Source organism: Camelina sativa, chromosome 14 (genome assembly GCF_000633955.1).
Source record: "Camelina sativa cultivar DH55 chromosome 14, Cs, whole genome shotgun sequence".
In the NCBI taxonomy this organism is placed as follows: Eukaryota; Viridiplantae; Streptophyta; class Magnoliopsida; order Brassicales; family Brassicaceae; genus Camelina; species Camelina sativa.
Window position 1 is genome coordinate 8,512,977 of NC_025698.1, and position 16,272 is coordinate 8,529,248.

The 16,272-nt window shown below is 33.4% G+C and overlaps 4 protein-coding genes across 4 annotated transcripts; 2 read left to right on the forward strand and 2 right to left on the reverse strand.

Annotated features, from left to right (window-relative positions):
* Positions 1,242 to 1,900, forward strand: LOC104740478 (basic blue protein-like). Its single transcript, XM_010461091.2, has 2 exons — positions 1,242 to 1,463; positions 1,635 to 1,900. The coding sequence occupies exons 1-2, from the start codon at positions 1,253 to 1,255 to the stop codon at positions 1,835 to 1,837; spliced, it is 414 nt and encodes a 137-aa protein (XP_010459393.1). The 5' UTR covers positions 1,242 to 1,252; the 3' UTR covers positions 1,838 to 1,900.
* Positions 2,575 to 4,230, forward strand: LOC104740481 (probable aquaporin TIP3-2). Its single transcript, XM_010461093.1, has 3 exons — positions 2,575 to 2,930; positions 3,227 to 3,492; positions 3,641 to 4,230. The coding sequence occupies exons 1-3, from the start codon at positions 2,789 to 2,791 to the stop codon at positions 4,034 to 4,036; spliced, it is 804 nt and encodes a 267-aa protein (XP_010459395.1). The 5' UTR covers positions 2,575 to 2,788; the 3' UTR covers positions 4,037 to 4,230.
* LOC104740479 (testis-expressed sequence 2 protein-like) lies at positions 4,132 to 7,606 on the reverse strand. The gene is made up of 7 exons (XM_010461092.2): positions 7,391 to 7,606; positions 6,925 to 7,163; positions 6,194 to 6,815; positions 5,722 to 6,088; positions 5,465 to 5,559; positions 5,119 to 5,313; positions 4,132 to 5,026 (listed from the first exon to the last, which is right to left on the reverse strand). Exons 1-7 carry the CDS (start codon positions 7,604 to 7,606, stop codon positions 4,346 to 4,348), a joined length of 2,415 nt encoding a protein of 804 aa, XP_010459394.1. The 3' UTR covers positions 4,132 to 4,345.
* LOC104740482 lies at positions 10,160 to 12,732 on the reverse strand. Its single transcript, XM_010461094.2, has 6 exons — positions 12,430 to 12,732; positions 11,586 to 11,800; positions 11,253 to 11,487; positions 11,055 to 11,140; positions 10,859 to 10,950; positions 10,160 to 10,729 (listed from the first exon to the last, which is right to left on the reverse strand). Exons 1-6 carry the CDS (start codon positions 12,541 to 12,543, stop codon positions 10,461 to 10,463), a joined length of 1,011 nt encoding a protein of 336 aa, XP_010459396.1. The 5' UTR covers positions 12,544 to 12,732; the 3' UTR covers positions 10,160 to 10,460.

Here is a 16,272-nt window from a genome sequence, read left to right on the forward strand (position 1 = left end):
TTTTTTTTTGCAAAGCTGAAGAAAACCCTAAAAGGAAACAATGGTGAGAGAGAGAGAGAGTCGCGAGAATAGCGTAAGCTCACGCGCTTGAACACACGCGCTTTAGCACCCGAGAAATTTGGGATAACTGTGCAAGTGAAACAGAGTAAAAAAGTTCTCAGGTGTCTCCCAACAATATACCAAACCGGTACAAACCGAAACGTACCAATTAGAATGTCCCTTTTACTTGACTTCGATCCTGTTAATTTTTTGTGATGTTATACAATACGTTATACGTATAGTTTATGTCTATATTTTTAACCCATTTTGACCCAAATGGCTCGAGCATCACCTAGAATCATAACGATGTTATGCTTGTTTGTGGCATGCGGTATGGTCCATGCCCGAAACCCAAACCACCTATGTGGTCGGAGATAGAGACGGGTGGGACTCAGTGGCGGAGGGAGAGAAGGATCATGTGTGTCATATGACATCCATTAATTTTTTTTTTTCATATTAGCTTTTGTTAAAATAAGTAATTTATCCTTGTTGAAGAAACATATTGTTTTATTGACACCCCTCTCAAATTTTATTGACACCTATGACTCAGTTTTCTGGTTCCGCCACTGGTGGGACTTGGGTTGTTAGTGGGGATAACTGGGCAAGAGGCAAAACCATTTATGCTCGTGATATCCTTGGTACATTATTATAATGTTGTACCTGCATATATATATTTAACTTTTAGTTTTGTCCATGAAATTTTTCATGAGGAAAGTAGTTAATTTTTTTACTCATAATGATTTGTATATAAACGCAAAATGCACACGTTTTAGATTTTAGTTTCAGGTTATGACATGACCAACAGTACGTACTAAGATACTCTATTTACTGTTACATGTCCTGGACTCCTGGTTAGTGGTATGATATATTTTATATATATACATAATCTTATTCTTCAAATATTTGGTACAAAAAAAAAATTGTCCAAACCACAAGCATGTTACAACAATAGAAAAAAATAGAAAAAAGGAAGGAAACCTACGAATTTATAAAAAAAAAGGAAGGAAACCTACGAATTTATTAAAAAAGGAAAGAAATCTACGAAACAATCTATATTGAGAATTTATAGGTGTTGACTACTTGACCAAATTAAAACGATTTGGGTCAAATATGTTAAAGGTTTTAATTTTGGTGACCCTAGTAAACACCTATAAGTTCTTACATAGATAGACTGTTCTTGAAATTGCAAGGGATCACCTGGATACATTACCAAATGGCTCATTCATCTAGGCACGTTTCCTTTGTTGAGGCTACGGTTCCAATAACTATTGTCATGACAGTGTTATGCTTGTTTCTAGCCAATGCCGTGACCCATGCCCGAAGACCGACCACTTACACTGTGGGAGGACAAGACGGTTGGGACCCGGTTATTCCGATGGACAGTTGGGCACAAGGCAAAACCTTTTATGCTGGTGATATCCTCGGTATGTATCATGTATCAATGATCTTAAAATTATTCATAGTACGTAACGTGATTGATAAACAAATCTATCCATAGTTTTTTTCTTTTTGTTTGGTAAGATATCTATTCATAGTTTAGTGGGATAACTCTAATCTTCTTTGACATTAGATTTAATTATATTGGTACATTGCAGAATTCAAGTACGATTATCAGAGATTCAACATGGTTGTGGTAAACCGAACGGGTTATGAAACTTGTCAGGCGAACGATGGAGCGGAAGAGTATTACTCAGGTGACGATAAGATCCAACTTCATTACGGTTATAACTACTTCATCGGAACGTATACTCCCGAGGATTGTACCACCGGTTTAAAGCTGGCCATCAAAGCATTATAAGCATTGGCTCCAAAATAAAATTAAATGAAACAACTTACTATATAATGAGTGGTATCTGGTATGGTAAGTTTTTCGTAGTGTTATATATGGAGTCAAATATCAAAGATTAATAAAATATCTTGATAAATTGGTATTGCGTTTTAATTGTATAGCTTACATACTTTCAAACCTCTCTGTCATATCGTACATCCATCTTTGAAGATGGCCGTCAAAGCATTAATTGGCACCTCCAAATTAAATATATATCAATTAACTATAAGTGATACGATTAGTATTTTCGTAGTGTTGAAGTTTTACTTTACCAGTTTAAGTGCTTAAAACGTTAGATTAATTAATAAAATGATTTTGATAAACTTCATTCGGTGCCTTAATTGCTTTTGTACTCTGCCCTGTTTGTTTGACCATTTAGCATTGGAATATTGGATGATCCATTTAAATGATTCATACAATTAAGAAATACTATTGTTGAAATCTTCTCCGATTTAGTAGCTTTTGTGCTCCATAAATAAAATATTTTGATGTTGACGCTAGATTTTTTCTTTCTATCAACAAAAGTGGAAACATAACTCTCGCACGAAAAGACAAAAATAAATGACGAGGAAAACCGAAACCGGATCAAGATAAAGAGAATTGTAACTTGATTCACACTTGTCACACATGCATAACATGGATAATATACGTACACATATACAGAGTGCCAGTGTTGTATATATTACATCTTAATTAAGGAACTGTCCAGAGTGAATGATCAGGTAAGATCAAGGAATGGATAGACACGAACAGGATCCACGTGTTCAGCTTTAGACTCTCTCGTACCACATCTGTCTCCTAATTACTTCCACTGCGCGTCTTTAAGCTCTCTCCCTCGCTGTTCAACTCTTCTTCTCTTACCTTTTCTTCCTTCTTCCTTCAGAAGTTAATTTTGATCGTCTCTAATTTAAAGGGTTTTAAATGGCAACATCTGCTAGAAGGGCATACGGATTCGGGAGAGCTGACGAGGCGACTCACCCGGACTCCATGAGAGCCACTTTGGCTGAGTTTCTTTCTACTTTCGTCTTCGTCTTTGCTGGAGAAGGCTCCATCCTCGCTCTAGGTTCGTATTTTATAACATACCAAAAAAAAGGAACATTTTCAGCCATATAATAATTGTTACCAATTACCATCATCTTTACTTGAGAGAGTATTAATGAGAAGTAACACTAGCTCCTTCACAAACTTACTAATTATGTAAACACTTTTAGATTTATCAGTTTGAATCAGGATTTTTGTTTTACTTAGTAAAGAAAATATGACTTCATTTGACATTAATGATTATAAATATTATCGTTGGAGCTATATATGCATGCATGTGTGATATGAACCTATATATATATGTGTGTTATTGGACAGACAAGTTGTATTGGGACACGGCGGCTCACACGGGGACAAACACGCCGGGAGGGTTAGTTCTGGTGGCGTTAGCTCATGCGTTGGCCTTGTTCGCGGCTGTTTCGGCAGCCATCAATGTCTCCGGTGGCCACGTTAACCCCGCTGTCACTTTTTCTGCTCTAATCGGAGGCAGGATCTCGGTGATCCGAGCTATCTACTATTGGATTGCTCAGCTTCTTGGTGCTATACTCGCTTGTCTCTTGCTGAGGCTTGCCACTAATGGCTTGGTATATTACTTCTTATCAGTTTCTATATTACTAATTATGTATATGATGACCGTCTAGTCAGGTTTTCGATTGGTACGGTTTTTGTAGAACCAGGAACTTTGTATATATTATCTCTGCTTATGACTGAATGTGATTATCTGTGATGCAGAGACCAGTCGGTTTCCATGTTGCATCTGGAGTTAGTGAGCTTCATGGGCTAGTGATGGAGATCATACTTACATTTGCATTGGTGTACGTCGTATACTCGACTGCAATCGATCCAAAGAGAGGGAGTATTGGGATCATAGCGCCGCTAGCCATTGGGCTCATAGTTGGTGCAAACATTTTGGTGGGAGGACCATTCGATGGGGCCTCCATGAATCCGGCAAGAGCCTTTGGTCCAGCACTAGTAGGATGGAGATGGAGTAACCATTGGATCTATTGGGTTGGACCATTCATTGGTGGTGCTCTTGCGGCACTTATCTATGAGTACATGGTAATCCCCAGCGTGAACGAACCTCCTCACCACAGTATCCACCAACCATTGGCTCCGGAAGATTACTAGACCGGACCAATCTTCATATGGAGAGGGTTTTCTCTTTGTATAAATAATCCGTGTGTTTGCTTGTGTTGTTTGTCTCTCTTGGCTTTTTTTTTTTCCCCCTGCAATTTCCTATGTATAATTTGAGTCCACGCCAGAAGCTTTTTTCTTGTAATGTACTTATAAAATAATAAAGATTTTCAATGATCTGATAAGAATGGAGACATCTATGGCTTTTCTCTCAAAGCGCTGTACATGTAACAATTCCTAACTTCCTCTGGTTCTATAAAATCAGTCTTTGTATCTGGAAACCTGCAAAAAACTTTACTCATGTTAAGAAGGTCCTCTCATCTTTTCAACAATCTGTCTACTCTTTTCCTCCATGTGCCGCCTTTTCTCTTCCAACTTCTCCCCCATTTTCTTCCCAAGATCCAACATCCTTGCTCGTCTTCCCACTTTCTTTCCCCTTGAATCATCATCTTCGCTTGAAAATATAGTCCTAGATGGTGATTGAACAGCAGAAGACTCTCTGGTGCTCCCTCTTGAATTCATCTCCTGTTTTTCACTGCTGCTGGATAGCAGTAGTGGAGTTCTCAGTTCTTCCAAGGTCTTATCACACTCTAGTGTTACGGTTGAGGAATTTGACGATGGTGTAGACATAATAGCCTCTGCTTCTTCAGTATTCGGTTTCTGGAAAGCAGTGGCCGCTTTCTGCACTAGCTCAGACTGAGCACAGGAGGAAGATGATATAGCTCCTGCTTCAGAAATCAATGGCTTCTGGGTGGCGCTTGCAGTTCTCTGCATTTGCTCAGACTGAACACAGGAGGAAGAAGTCGGTGGCTTGTCAGATTTACATCTCGTTTCTGTTGCTTGGGAGCTATTGTGATCGTTTTCTTGATTCAGCCACATGAATGGAGCGGTTTTTCGTTGAACCCAATCATCTTTTTCAGCAATCATCCAAGGAATTGTCAGGCTTTCACAGTTGGGAAGAACCACCGCTTCTCGTATTGCCGTCTGCAGAATCATAATGTAGTCTCTCAGTCTGTCAGCTCAAAGTTCACTAGAGACCAAACAGAAGAGAACCCCAAAGGAAAAAGAAACTGTACCTTAAACCGGTTGATCAAGAACATTGCAACATGGCTGTTGGTGATTTTGTGTTCCCCAACAGAAGATGCGAGATCGAATTCTATATCCGGCATGCTCGTGAATCCAAACCATAATTGATCAGAAGGAGGCGGCTTCATGTGTACCCGCAGTGTCCCTCGAAGAGAAGACACCCGTATTGACAAAGATATAGGCACCTGCATTTGAGATACAGAGATTTCTCTAAGATACCATATTGAGACATGAATGGCTGGAAAAAAAATAACATAACAACCCAGCCAAAGGTTATATTAAGCCAACAAGCAGTATAAAAACTGTCTTGTAGACATTTGAAAAATGAGAATTAACCTGGGAAACTTGTTCAGCAATTGTCTTAAGAATAGACTTCCATCTGGATACACCATTTGGACCTGCCTTCGTACCTTTTGAGCCTTTGGATTCATCTGCAACCAACAAAAAGATGATAAGAAAATTCATTTCGTAACTATCATCCTGATAAATACATTTGAACAGGAGTTGCTAGCAAGATCTCTGAGTAGCAAGATCTCTGAGGGCAAAACGAGAGAAGACTACATTAATCCATATTCAGTAAACAATGAACTAGCCTGCTTTACTGGCTCCACCATTTTTCACTCCTCCAGCGTCAACACTTTTAACAGGGATGGCTAATTGCTTTTCAAAATCTTCAACACCTACAGCGAAGTTTGATGGGACTTCGCCTGCATAACTTGTCTGCAATCTTGTGTCGGTTATTCCTTTTTGCAGATCCACCTCGCGGATGTCAACACGTGTTTCAACGTCAATCACGGCTTCACCAGAGTATTCGATATCCAGTTCGAATGCCCACACACCACTCATCTCCATTGGAAGAACTCGTGTGGCATGTATATGAGGTGGGAGATTTCCAGTGTCAACATCGGAACAGATTAGTGCACCTATGTAGCTTGGAGTCCTCATGTTGGATAACACCCGCTGTTTGAAAACCACAAAAGTAACATCTTTGGTTGGTTATAGAAATCAGATCATCTCAAAATTATGAGTTCATAAAAGGTTTCAAGAATCTAGAAAAGTGCAGACCTGGATTCGTGCTTGCACTGAATTTTTCACTCCTGTTTTCCGTTTGAGATCGAAAAATAGCCTAGAAATTAGCAAATTCCAGGCTAATGTTCCTTCATCCATGTCAACCTTGTCCTCAGAGTCTCCATCTGAAACCCCAGAAACATGACTGCTATGGCTCACAGAACGTGAAAAAATAGGCACATCAGTTTCATCTGTGATGTAATCTCCCATCCTTTTTCCTGAAAGACTCTTCCCTGAGCTGCTTCCACGTTGTGAATAGGTTTTCCTGTCTTCACGATGTGATCGCTTTCTAGAAAATTTCCTGAAGAACAGGCGAACCTTTGAGGAAGAACCATCCGTTCTATTCCCTCTGTCAAGTGACTCAAAACTAAACCCAAGCGATGGTTTCATAAAAGAAGGATATGCAACATTAAGAGACGTCACATAGTTACGGAAATCTTGTTTCAGTTTGGTGGAGTACCAAATAAACCTTTCTTGATTTTCGCAAGCAGCAAGACGAAGGGCTTTACACCATGACTCCTTTTCCCAAGAAGTCTCGAGATAGATGTAAAAGACTTGGTTTCCCTTATACAAGTCTGGAGAAATCTTGCTTTCAACTTTTATAGGATATCTTTTGGCCCTAAACAAAAAAAAAATTGGTGATAAAAACATTAGAACAATCAAAACTTTATATAATGTGATTCAAAGGACCAGAATTTCACAATCCCATTGCTTAAAGAAACATATACCATTTCCTAGTAGGGAGATCAGAGCCAGAAACAGCTTCAATAGAGCAACCTTTTAAAGAAACAATGGTGAGAGTGCCATCATGATCCGACAAGATGAGCTTGTGATCTTTGATCCGAGCGAATTTACGAAGCGGATGAATCTCCAAGAAGTCTCTCTTCTTCTTGTGCTCTTTAGGTAACTTTTCCTTCATCATCCAGTTCTTTAGAACCTCATCCAACTCCAAAATCCATACCATTCCCTGTGTTATCATTAAAACATACAAAAACAGATAAATTCTGCGAAAGACATCCAAAAATTGCCAGAAACAGATTCATCCAACTCCCAAAACGAACTCAATTCTCACAACATGCACACATTCCGAAATTATAAACCCAGAATTTTCAATTTCTTATCTTTAAAGGACGAACCTTTCTTATCGGAAATACAAAACCCTTAAAAGGAGAGATTGAGAATGAGATCGATCACCTGTTTGTTGATAGAGAAATCGATGGGTTGGCGAGGAGGAGGATTGGTGGTAGATGTAGGATCATCATCAGAACCGGGTTTTGACTCAATCTGATCTCTCTTACGATTCAATCGCTTCAGAAGATACATAAAGCCAGCAGCTTCGGCGGCTAAGACGGCGAGAATTCCCAGGAAAAAGCCAGAGAGGAGGAACACGAAACACACAAACGAAAACATCTCCGGGAAGCTCTGAGCTGACGACGACGAGGAAAATGTGTGTGTGGGTTTCTTGAGAAGGAAACAAGCTGCTGGGAGGAGGAGAAAGATTCGAGGCGTTGAAGAAGTTGGTCATGTCAGTGTATAGAATAGAACAAAGGAGGAGGAGGAGAAAGAGAAAACTGTGGGATTAGCCCATCATCCATCATTCATCTCTGGAACCGCGATTTCAACTTCCAACCAAATTCTAATTTCTTTTTTTTGTTGCCTTAAACAACATATTCAACCACGTCCTTTTTTTAAAAAAAAAAATAATGAAAACTCAAATAAATTAGATTTATTTTTAATATGTTTTTGTAAAAAAAAAAAAAGTATGAATGAGATGCCCTTCCATTGCTTTTGCAATATAAAGGTACCCAAAAAAACCTAGTATGTAGTCAAAGTATATGATAATAATGATATTTAATTAGGTAGATCATCAAATTTTTGTTCAAAATTAGCAAAACAAAGTGAGTGACCAAAATTGTAATTAAAGAAACATTTTTCGCGCATAATTTTTCATTTATAAAGTCTGTGTCATGTTTTAAAAACATAGCGTGTTAAAAACGGAAAGTTAGAAAAAAAAGAGTATATGTCGGATATCCGAATATAAATAAAAACCGAGTGAGGACAAAAAAATACCACACTTATTTTCAACCACTTGAAAATATTTTTTTGCATAATTCATTAACCATAATTATCTAATGAAAATATTATAGAATATATCAATTCAAATTCTTGTGGATTGTGTCATAATTACATTGTTTAATTGTATTATTACTTCTTTTTTTGGTCAAACTTTTTTTTGGTAGGATTGTATTGGTCAATCTTTGATTAGAGATAGAAATAATATTGTATATAATATAGAAAAAGTTCCATGCGATGTGTGGGTACAATAAACATAATAAAATATTTGTTTAGTTATTTTAAAATACATTCAATAATAATTAACATTAATCTATTAGTTTTTACACTTTAAAGTAAAAATTGAAGCCAAATTAATTTATGATAGACTAATTTAAAAATATAAAATATGTTCTAATATATTTAAAAAATCACATTGTATTCAATAATCATATATATTGTATTAAAGACAATACTCAAATACAATTAAATTATATTTAATATTCTATAAGTTACAGTTTGACTTTCTTTAAAATGTATGTATCAAAAGAAAATAAAAATAACATAATTGCTTAAAAACATTTTCTAGCAACAATATAAGTTTTTTCTATAAAAAATTATCAAATAGATCAAAAGAAACAAAGTATAATATTGATAGATTAACTGGAAACTAAAAATCTATTAGATTTTAAGTATTTTTATCTAGAATTTATTATATTAAAAATTTATCAAATATCAAAAGAAACAAAGTACAATATTTACTAACTTCAAAACATGAACAAAATGTAGAAACCAAGGGTAAAAAAGATACAAAATATCTTGTATCTCTTCTAAAAGCGAGAATATGTCATGTGTTTTAGATCTTTTTCATCTAGCCTTTTCACAGATGGTCCAAAATTTTGACTATACTTATTTGTTTCAAAACCCACAAAAATCACATAAATGAGAAAAACAAATTGAGATTTTTTAGTTAAACAAAAATTTATAAATTTATGTGAGAGGTAGAATATGATGAAAAATTACAATGAAGAATTATTCTTGAATTACTAAAAAAATATTCTTGAATTACTGAATAATTATTAAAAATTACAATGTTATATACAATATTGATAAATGATGCCTCATTAGTAATATATGATATGAGTTGCAAGCTAAAGAAATTATAAATATATATATATATATATATATATATATATATTTCTTTCTTTAAATGACATATACTTTAGTTATTTCTCTCTAAATATATATAATTATTGAATTTTTGTAATTATATATATTAATATATACTTTAGTTTGTTTTAATTAGAATCAAATTGCAAAATAATGTAATAATCATATCATGTTAATTATTTCTATTAAAGTAAAGAAATAAAAGAGAAAATCATTATTTTGGACAATATGCTACACAAATAAAATAATAAATTGAATATCTTGTAATATATAATATCAATTTATATTTTGTTTTCAATATAAATAATATAATATATGTCATATAAAGTCAATTGAAAAAATACACTAAAAATATTAAAGAAAAATGACAAATGTTGCAAGAAGAGAGTGATAAATGGCAATATCTTATAGCTTCTCCAAGAAAAATCTAACTTTATTATATAAAATTATTGAAAATTACAATGTTATGGTAATTATATACAATATTAATAAATGATGCCTCATTAGTAATATATGATAAGAGTTGCAAGCTAAAGAATTATGTCTCTCTAAATATTTATAAATAATATATATTAAATATTTATAAATTATATATATTAATATATACTTTAGTTTGTTTTATTACAATGAAATTAGAAAATAATTAATAGATATTATTTTTGGAACATCAAAAGCTAGATGTCTTTTGGTTCTCTTTAAACATTTTTGGTAAAAATAAAGATTAATTTGTTTTGTTTAGAATTAGCAAATGCAAAGTGTATTCGATCCTTTCTTCGTCTGTAACGACGAACCAATTTACAGAGAAAAAAAAACATCTGACAAGATTTGTTCCGACAACAAAGTTATTTGGTCAGAAAACATAAAACAGATCCTAGAAAGAGCAAGAAAAAATATGAGGAGACACAACTCACACAACTCGCAAGTTTCAATTCCCATAGTCCCTCACAAAACAAACCTCTACAATGGTGAGTTGATATATACCTAAGAGTAGAGAACAACTAAAAACAGATTTACAAAAAAAACATTCTTGTCTTTTTTGAACCTACAAGCTCTTGTTCATGGAGAAGAAGATATGGTCATGGTAATCATGAACATTAAGCTGTTTCAGCCACGAATCCGCTGCACTGCGGAGATAAAGTAGACGTTCGCGGTCACATGATTCTTGATTCCCCCACAAATCTCCTTGCAACTTGTAGGAAACTAAACCAAAAGGAGGCAAAGGAAGCCTCTTGGTCATTGATTCGTCCTCACAGCACAATGTTTCTTCTTCCATGGTTTCATTTATTTCATCGTCTCCCTCTACCAAATTACCTAAGAAACCGAACATCAAAAGCTAGACGTTTCAACAGTTTGTACCAAAACATGTATTTAAGGCTAAGCTAATAGTTTCTACAACACTAGCTATTAAGGATTATACCATGCATGAACAGAAGTTTCTACCTTGGAAAGCCGAAGATAGCGTATGATAACTCAAGAAACACGTCGATAAGTCTTTATCCATCTTCCGAGATGGAATATGGTAGATCGGATACCTAAATTCGTAACAAAAGTTGAAGACTTAGCTTCCATCATCATTGTCTCATCGAGGCTAGAAAACACTTGCATATCAAATAAGCAGATCAGTTTCTATACTTACCAAGCAATGGCCATCCAACTTGCCGGAGACAAATCAACATTCCTTAGAGTCATAAGTCCCGGATACTTCTCAGCCAGTTCTTTTACCTAAAATAAACCAAATGTAAGATACAACTCTCTAAGTTACTTCATTAATTAGGTCATTTAGGCAAGACTAATTTAAGTGAATGGGATCACTAGGAAGGAAATGAAGGCAAACCTTCGTAGTAAGAGGAACCCGCAAGTGCGGTCTAGCGGACTCAAAGTACTGAAAATCAATGGAACCGAGCTTATCACGCATCAACGAAGAAACGCCATCGATTTCATAACCAGAATCCTCAGAAACAGAATCCCATAATTTGCTAGAACCACTGCTCAGTGACCTTGAAAACTTGTCAATCTCACTATCATCACTCCAACATTCACTCTCACAATCAACCACATCACTCTGGTTCCTACAAAAACCATCTCAAGTTGCTTCAGAACACTATTGTCCCCAATTGATAAAACTAAAAGAAAAAGAAAAAAAAAAGAATAAGTGGGAAAGTCAAACCTGGAAAAGGGTGAAGATTTGTTGTTAGTATAGAGTTGAATGGCGGATAGATAGGGGACATAGTACTGCATAACGGATTCACCATTGTTTAAATCAACCTTTGTTCCGAGTCCATAAGCGCTCAGCTCATCAAGACAGTCCCAAAGATCACTAAGCTTGAAACATTCAATCTCATCTTTGCTCTCTTGGATCCAAAAACTGTTCAAATCGCAGCTCTGCAAAATAAAACAACAACAAAAAGATCAAAGTTATTAGTAAAAAGTAAAGTAATATTAATCAATTATTAAACCCACTTTGTAATTCAACACTGTTAATAGTAATAAATTCACCCCCATAAGCAGTTAATTAACCACACATATAATTACAATAATTAATTGCTGAAAGCGATAGTCATCTAATGGTATAAAGATGAAGAAGCCACATTCACAGGATATACCTTAGCAATCCAGAATATTCAAACCTATTTCAGTATAAGACAAAAATAATTTGATTTTTTAAGTATTTCATTTTCAACACACAAAATGGCAAAATGCTGTCGCAAGGTTTCCACGTGGTGAAAGAAAACTACACGAAATGCCATGAAAATACTCAACTTTACCAACAAAATTGTATTTTTAATAATTTAGTGATTCTGTCGATATGTAATTTAAAAACACGAGATTAATTAGGACTAAATCTGAGTATATATGCTTGACGTGGAGGATTCTCGGAAGCTAGAAAAGAAATCACACCAATAGAAAGAAAATTACAAACGAAAACAATTACTGTAGTAATTTTTTTATTAATAAAGGTAATTAAAAAAAAAAGAGAGAAGATGTTACAAAAAAGAAAACAATAAGGTTACCTGTGATAAAGAGAAAGAAGGAGGCTTCGGAGTGATTCCTAAAAGAAATCTCTCAAGACTTGATCGGAGTTTCGTCGACGATGATGACCTCCACCACATTCTCTCTCCCTCCATCTCTCACTTTTAGATATATAAAAAAAAAGAACTAAAAAACACCTCTCTTAGAAAATTAAAAAAAAAAAAAGAAACCGAAGATATGAGTTTACTGAATTTTAAATCTATGAGGAGAATCTTTTGGGGGAAAAAAAAAAAAAAACAGAAGTTGCAGAGAGTTTGAATGAAGGTTTTTTGGAGTATGACTTGCTTGTCTATTTATTATTATTGCAAAGAAGAAAAGAAAAAACGAACACGTCCAAAAAAGCTTCTCTCTCTCTCTCTCTCCTCTGTCTTTTTCACTCTCTTATCGTGTAAATCTATTTTATGTTGTTGTTTTTAGGTAATTCAGCAATTCACCCTGTCTCTCTCTTTTTTCTCCCTTTTTATGATCTTATCGTTAATCTTTTTATTTTATTTTATTATTATTACTTTTGTTAGCTAATTTATTTTCAAAGTCAAAATGAACTTTTCTTTTTGGGTCAAATCTCCTCAAAGTGAACATTTTTCTAAAATAAACACGAATAGTAATAGTTGGTTAAGCCTCATTCAAAAGGAAAAATCCAAATTTTAAATTTTAAAAAAAACTCGGAAAAAGCTTTTTTTTTCTTTTATTGAAATGCTGTTAAAATATATTCAAAGCAAAATAGCTAAACATAGATACTGATTTTTTGCCCCTTTTTCTTTAATAAATTTTCCATTTTCAGATTTTCATTAATCATCCCCTTTTGAATTAACACCAGAAATTATATGCATATATATATATATATTACAAATATATTAATTTAATGGTTAAATCCACTATTAAAAAATGGTTAAATTCAATTTTATATGAATTTAAACTATTTTTAGAAATAATAATTTTTGTCCACATTTACGATATTAGAAACCAGAATATGCATAAAACTTTGTAGATCATGCCAAGATTTACGTACTACTTTTCAATACTGAAGAAAAAAAAACTATTTATTAATTCTTCTATTTTTTATTAGTTGTCGTTTAAGGTTGTTTTCCACAAATTAAAAAAACTATTTAATTTTTTGTTTTATTCATTTTTAATATATTTTCTAATCTTTCTATTGGTCAAAACATTAAAACAGTTAGATAAAATTAGAATATTCACCAAACATTTGCATTGGAAATCTAAAACGACAAGTATTATGACACAAAATTTTAATTTTAGAACAACAACTAATAAAAAACGGAGGGAGTACTTATTAGTACATTATTCAGCAAAAATAAGAAAAAAAATACTATTAATACCTTATATACAGGGAACGTATGTGGTATAAGGGAAAAGGTTTGTGAGCATTTTATCCAAAGGTTTACAGTATCGTCATTTTTTTTGTGTGTGTGCGACATAGTAATAAAAGACTTTTAGAAGAAACAAACAGTGTATCTTTTACTAGTGTTAAATTTTGACAGAATTGATAGAATGAAAAAAAAAGAAGAAACCACAGACAGACAGTAACTGTGTGTGAAAGAGAGTGATGAATTAATCTGGTCGCCACATGTTGTCGATGAAGCAAGGCTGCGTCGATCTCTCGCGTTTTGCCTCTCTTTCTAATTTGTCCTCTTCCTTATTTGTCTTTTCCCTTTTTATCTTTTTCTTTCACTTTGCACATACGAAAACAAAATTGGATTTGATAAATTACACTCGTCATGTATTGCATGTTTTTAATTTATTATTTACACTCTAATTTAATTGATGAAATATCAGGAACTAAATAAGTCAATAACATTTAATCCAACAATCTATGACTGTTAGTAATTTCAGTACAATGATGTATCACAAATTCACAACTTTTGAAGTCCGATAGACTTGTTAAAAAAAAAACGTTTTCGAAAAATAAACTTTCACTATCACAAATTTACAAGAGACCTCTCTATACAATTTTACTTGTTTTTTTAAAAACTATATTTAATTCTGTTAATGTCTCTCTACTGGTTTCTTTAGAATTGAGTCACGTGTTTTGGTCTCTTCTTGTCGTTTTCCTCGTTTCTAATAATCAATCATTTATTATTATTTTTTGTAACGAATACAATAACTTATCACCTCAATTTTCTCGTCTTTGCGGTGATATTGACTTTAGTTTGCTTGAGAATTAGTTCTGTATATTTACACTCGTCATGTTTTTCTTATTAAAAACAAAGAACGAAAGTTAAGTAAAAGCTATTTTTGTCACCAGATACATATATGCATTTGTTTCTTTTTTCCTCACAGTAAACACGGATTCAATAGTTCAAAGAAAAAAAAGCACGGTTTCAAAATACCTTTGGAAAAAAAAACGAAAGTTCAATTATTGGGCCTTAAGATCCATTACTATACGTTCCATTTTGTTTTTTGGACTTCTGTCTCTTTTGTTCACACATGCCTTGACCTAGTAGAATTTTATAAACATTTTAGCCCAAATATAACTTTCTATGAGTATCTCTTGGTTCTGTCATGATGAATCTTCGAAAAATCAAAGGGGCATAGAACTTGGTACACATTTGTTTTAATTGCAAAGGTATATAAATGCCTGTCTTCTCTGTCTGAATCTGAATCATCAAGGATGAATGTCTAATAATACTGTTAGAATATTTATTTATCAAAACTACCATTTATCCGCACATCTACACACATAATTTTATTAGTTGAAACAATTACAGAAATAAAAGGTGTATTTGGCCATAATTTATTTTATTTTTTAAAAAGGTTTAGCTTAGCAAAGTGCTTTTTCCCCTGTGCATATTACTCAATCATATATGTTGGAATAATTTTTAGTCAGTGAAATCCATGAGAAATATGTATATTTTAGTTGACTAACAAAAATCGAAAGTCTTACCAATTGAAATATATAATTAAGCCATGAATGTATGCAAGTTTTAAAGTGGTTTTGGTTTATGGTTTTTTAAATTTGTATGAAAAAAAATTAAAACTAGAGATGGAAAAAAGTTAGTCAACCGATGAAGCATAGATTTAGATTTTGTTTGAGAACTGACAAAAACTACTCCATCAAAAGTTAGTTTTTTTTTTTTTTTTGAAAACCACTTTTCTCACAATTCCCATTGACTACAAAATAAAATTTTGAAAAAGCTAAAACTAAAAAACAACTTCAAAATCTACAATCAATAAATCATTCAAAGCCTATGCCTATAGTTTCCAATAATTACTTTTACTTACTTAATTTTGTTACCATTAATGACAAAATGGACCTACGATAGAATGCCATCAAAGGGTCCTTAACAAGTACCAACAAATGAAGAATAGACTCGTACTCTTTTCTAATATTTCGGCACTTTTCTGTCAACAATATTTCAGCATTTACACACACATGTTTTATAATTAAAAGACAAATTATTATGGTTCTTCTTGTTGTATCATACATGTCTACTACTACTACTACTACTTAGACCAAAAATATAGCAGATGAACTACAAAAAAAGACTTCAATATCAAACTATCATATCAAAGCATATAATTTCTTCTAAGATATTTCCTTCATAACTAACTAATCTATGTAACCCCTTTTCAAAACCATTAAGGCACTAGTTATCAAAATATATAGTTCATCATCTATTAGAACATAATAACAATATAAAAACAACTTTCACTCAAATATGAAAAGTAAAGTAAATATATAACTTAAAAAAATGGGTCAGATTTGGGGTGGTCTATTCATTTACTAAATGCAAACTTCTATCGACTACCAGACTACAATAAATGCAAACAACAACCAAAAAAGATGAAAATTCACCACATCAACA

What these genes read in the sequence shown, in the direction of transcription:
- LOC104740481 (XM_010461093.1), top strand. Translation starts at nt 2,789, where the DNA reads ATGGCAACATCTGCTAGAAGGGCATACGGATTCGGGAGAGCTGACGAG. An exon ending in AGGCTCCATCCTCGCTCTAG is followed by an intron (nt 2,931 to 3,226) that starts GTTCGTATTTTA and finishes GTTATTGGACAG; the next exon opens with ACAAGTTGTATTGGGACACG. An exon ending in GGCTTGCCACTAATGGCTTG is followed by an intron (nt 3,493 to 3,640) that starts GTATATTACTTC and finishes TCTGTGATGCAG; the next exon opens with AGACCAGTCGGTTTCCATGT.
- LOC104740479 (XM_010461092.2), bottom strand. Translation starts at nt 7,606, where the DNA reads ATGTTTTCGTTTGTGTGTTTCGTGTTCCTCCTCTCTGGCTTTTTCCTG. An exon ending in GATCTCCCTACTAGGAAATG is followed by an intron (nt 6,816 to 6,924) that starts GTATATGTTTCT and finishes TTTTTTGTTTAG; the next exon opens with GGCCAAAAGATATCCTATAA. An exon ending in TGGTGGAGCCAGTAAAGCAG is followed by an intron (nt 5,560 to 5,721) that starts GCTAGTTCATTG and finishes TGTTGGTTGCAG; the next exon opens with ATGAATCCAAAGGCTCAAAA.
- LOC104740478 (XM_010461091.2), top strand. Translation starts at nt 1,253, where the DNA reads ATGGCTCATTCATCTAGGCACGTTTCCTTTGTTGAGGCTACGGTTCCA. An exon ending in TTATGCTGGTGATATCCTCG is followed by an intron (nt 1,464 to 1,634) that starts GTATGTATCATG and finishes GGTACATTGCAG; the next exon opens with AATTCAAGTACGATTATCAG.
- LOC104740482 (XM_010461094.2), bottom strand. Translation starts at nt 12,543, where the DNA reads ATGGAGGGAGAGAGAATGTGGTGGAGGTCATCATCGTCGACGAAACTC. An exon ending in GGGTTCCTCTTACTACGAAG is followed by an intron (nt 11,141 to 11,252) that starts GTTTGCCTTCAT and finishes GGTTTATTTTAG; the next exon opens with GTAAAAGAACTGGCTGAGAA. An exon ending in AGTTGGATGGCCATTGCTTG is followed by an intron (nt 10,951 to 11,054) that starts GTAAGTATAGAA and finishes TTACGAATTTAG; the next exon opens with GTATCCGATCTACCATATTC.